We start from the raw sequence: 3,000 nt of genomic DNA, 5'->3' as shown, positions 1-3,000 counted from the left end.
TCCGTGTCCGTCAGTCCCGTGGCTCGCGCGGATTTGGGGAATTTGGGGAATTTCCAGATGATTCCGATTCCCCAGCGCTCCCAGTCCCCCCTCCCCCCCGCGCTCCCAGTCCCCCTCCCCCCCCAGTGCTCCAGTTCCCCTCCCCCTCCCTCTCCCAGTGCTCCCAGTTCCCTCCCCCCGCGCTCCCAGTGTCCCTCTGTCCGTGTCCCAGTGTCCCTCTGTCCCAGTGCTCCCAGTTCCCCTCCCCCCGCGCTCCCAGTGTCCCTCTGTCCCCGTCCCAGTGCTCCCAGTTCCCCTCCCCCTCTCCCAGTGTCCCCGTCAGGTGACAGCGGGGCCGGGGGGGGGCGGGGGAGGCGACCCCGCTTCCCCTTTTGGGGCCATAAAGGGCCGGAGGGGGGGGACAGAGGGGACAGGAGGGGACAGCGAGGGGACAGGAGGGGACAGCGAGGGGACCGCGCCGCCGGGACGGTGAGCGACCCCCGGGGACCCCCCGGAGGGGACGGGGACAGCCCAGAGCGGGGGGCGACACCGGGGACGGGGGGGGGTGACACCTGGGGGACACGGGGGGGGGGTGAGGAGGGGGGTGTGACACCCCCGGTGACACCCGGGACCTTCCCGTGTCCCCCGGTGACCCCGGGTGACGCCCCCAGACCCTCCCGTGTCCCCATGGGTGGCACTCCCGGGGCCCCGGGTGGCACTGGGGGGGGGTTGTGACACCCCCGTGACCCCCGGTGTCCCCTCCCGTCTCCCGGTGCCACCCCCGTGTCCCCATGGATGGCACCCCCGTGTCCCCCCGTCCCTCCCTGTCCCCCCGATGTCCCCCGGTGCCACCCCCAGACCCTCCCGTGTCCCCTCCCGGTGCCACCCTCGTGTCCCCATGGGTGGCACTCCCGGGGCCCCGGGTGACACTGGGGGGCGGTTGTGACACCCCCATGACCCCCCGTGACCCCCGGTGACCCCCGTGTCCCCCGGTAACCCCCCCGGTGTCCCCGCAGATGCTGGCGCTGCTGTGGCTCTCCGTGTCCCTGTCCGTGTCGCTGTCGCTGTCCCCGCCGCCGTCGCTGTCGCTGTCGCTGTCGCCGTCCCGCGGGGGTGGCGCGGGGGGGGCTCTGTCCTTCCTGGCCCTGGGGGACTGGGGGGGGCTGCCCGAGCCCCCCTTTGTCACCCCCCGCCAGGTGGCCACGGCGGCGGCCATGGGCCGGGCGGCCACCGCGCTGGGAGGGGACTTCGTGCTGGCCCTTGGGGACAACTTCTACTACCAGGGGGTCCGGGACGAGTGGGACCCGCGCTTCCAGGTACCCCAGCGTCCCCGGTGTCCCCGTGGGGTCCCCAATGGCCCCGTGGGGGCCCCATTGTCCCCATGGTGTCCTCATGGTGTCCCCAATGTCCCCGTGGTGTCCCCACTGTCCCCGTGGTGTCCCCGTGGTGTCCCCATGGTGTCCCCAATGGCCCTGTGGGGGCCCCATTGTCCCCATGGTGTCCTCATGGTGTCCCCAATGTCCCTGTGGTGTCCCCACTGTCCCCATGGTGTCCCCAATGTCCCTGTGGTGTCCCCAATGTCCCCAGGACACCTTCGAGCGTGTGTTCGTGTCCCCGGGGCTCCGCGGTGTCCCCAATGTCCCCGTGGTGTCCCCACTGTCCCCGTGGTGTCCCCGTGGTGTCCCCATGGTGTCCCCATGGTGTCCCCAATGTCCCCGCGGTGTCCTCGCTGTCCCCAGGACACCTTCGAGCGCGTGTTCGTGTCCCCGGGGCTCCGCGGTGTCCCCAATGTCCCCATTGTCCCCATGGTGTCCCTGTGGTGTCCCCAATGTCCCCATGGTGTCCCCCCTGTCCCCAATGTCCCCAGGACACCTTCGAGCGCGTGTTCGTGTCCCCGGGGCTCCGCGGTGTCCCCTGGTTCGTCATGGCCGGGAACCACGACCACGCCGGCAATGTCACCGCGCAGCTGCGCTACGGCCACCACTCCCCGCGCTGGTACGGGGACACCCAGGGTCCCCAAGTGTCCCCCAGGGTCCCCCAGGGTCCCCACAGTGTCCCCAAGTGTCCCCAAGTGTCCCCAAGTCCCCTCTGTCTGTCCCCAGCCCTGCTTGGCGTGTCCCTGCCATGTCCCTGCTGTGTCCCCAAGTGCCCTCCCGTCCCCAGGCTGTCCCCCAGCCCTGCCACACCCTGTGCCTGCTGTCCCCAGGCTGTCCCCAGGTCCCCTCAGACTGTCCCCAAGCCCCTCAAGGTGTCCCCAGGCTGTCCCCAGGTCCCCTCAGTGCCTCCCCGCGGTGTCCCCAAGTGTCCCCACTGTCCCCAGGCACGTCTCCCACCTGTGCTACAGCCTGTGCCTTGTGCCAGGCTGTCCTCACACTGTCCCCAAGTGTCCCCAGGCTGTCCCCAAGTGTCGCCAGGCTGTCCCCAATTGTCCCCAGCTGTCCTCAGGTGACCCAAGGTGTCCCCAGGTGTCCCCACACTGTCCCCAGGCTGTACCCAGCTGTCCCCAGGTGTCCCCAAGTGTCCCCAGGCTGTCCCCACACTTTCCCCAGTTGTCCCCAAGTGTCCCCAGCTGTCCTCAGGTGACCCAAGGTGTCCCCACACTGTCCCCAGGCTGTCCCCAAGTGTCCCCAGGCTGTCCCCAAGTGTCCCCAGGTGTCCCCAGGCTATCCCCAGTTGTCCCCAAGTGTCCCCAGCTGTCCTCAGGTGACCCAAGGTGTCCCCAGGCTGTCCCCAGCTGTCCCCAAGTGTCCCCAGGTGTCCCCCATATCCCCCAGGCACTTCCCCCACCCGTACTACAGCCTGCACCTGCACCTGCCGGGCTCCAACGCCTCGGCCTCGCTGCAGGGCTGTCCCCAGGTGTGTCCCCAGGTGTCCCCAGGTGTGTCCCCAGGTGTCCCCAGCTGTCCCCAAGTGTCCCCTCTGTCCCCCAGGCACTTCCCCCACCCGTACTACAGCCTGCACCTGCACCTGCCGGGCTCCAACGCCTCAGCGCGGCCGCAGGGCTGTCCCCAGGTGTGTCCC

The 3,000-nt window shown here is 70.3% G+C and overlaps 1 protein-coding gene across 1 annotated transcript; it reads left to right on the top strand.

Annotated features, from left to right (window-relative positions):
* Positions 1–322: 322 nt before the first annotated feature.
* LOC311166117 (tartrate-resistant acid phosphatase type 5-like) lies at positions 323–2,835 on the top strand (the record flags this gene model as incomplete). Its single annotated transcript, XM_084227596.1, has 4 exons — positions 323–468; positions 996–1,295; positions 1,847–1,974; positions 2,754–2,835. Coding segments are annotated over 4 exons (656 nt in total), but the record flags the coding sequence as incomplete, so codon positions are not given.
* Positions 2,836–3,000: the final 165 nt, after the last annotated feature.

The sequence above is a fragment of the Fringilla coelebs genome (genome assembly GCF_963513975.1).
Source record: "Fringilla coelebs genome assembly, contig: SCAFFOLD_494, whole genome shotgun sequence".
In the NCBI taxonomy this organism is placed as follows: Eukaryota; Metazoa; Chordata; class Aves; order Passeriformes; family Fringillidae; genus Fringilla; species Fringilla coelebs.
Note: the sequence above shows the minus strand (reverse complement) of the source record. Positions and strands in the feature narration are given on the sequence as shown.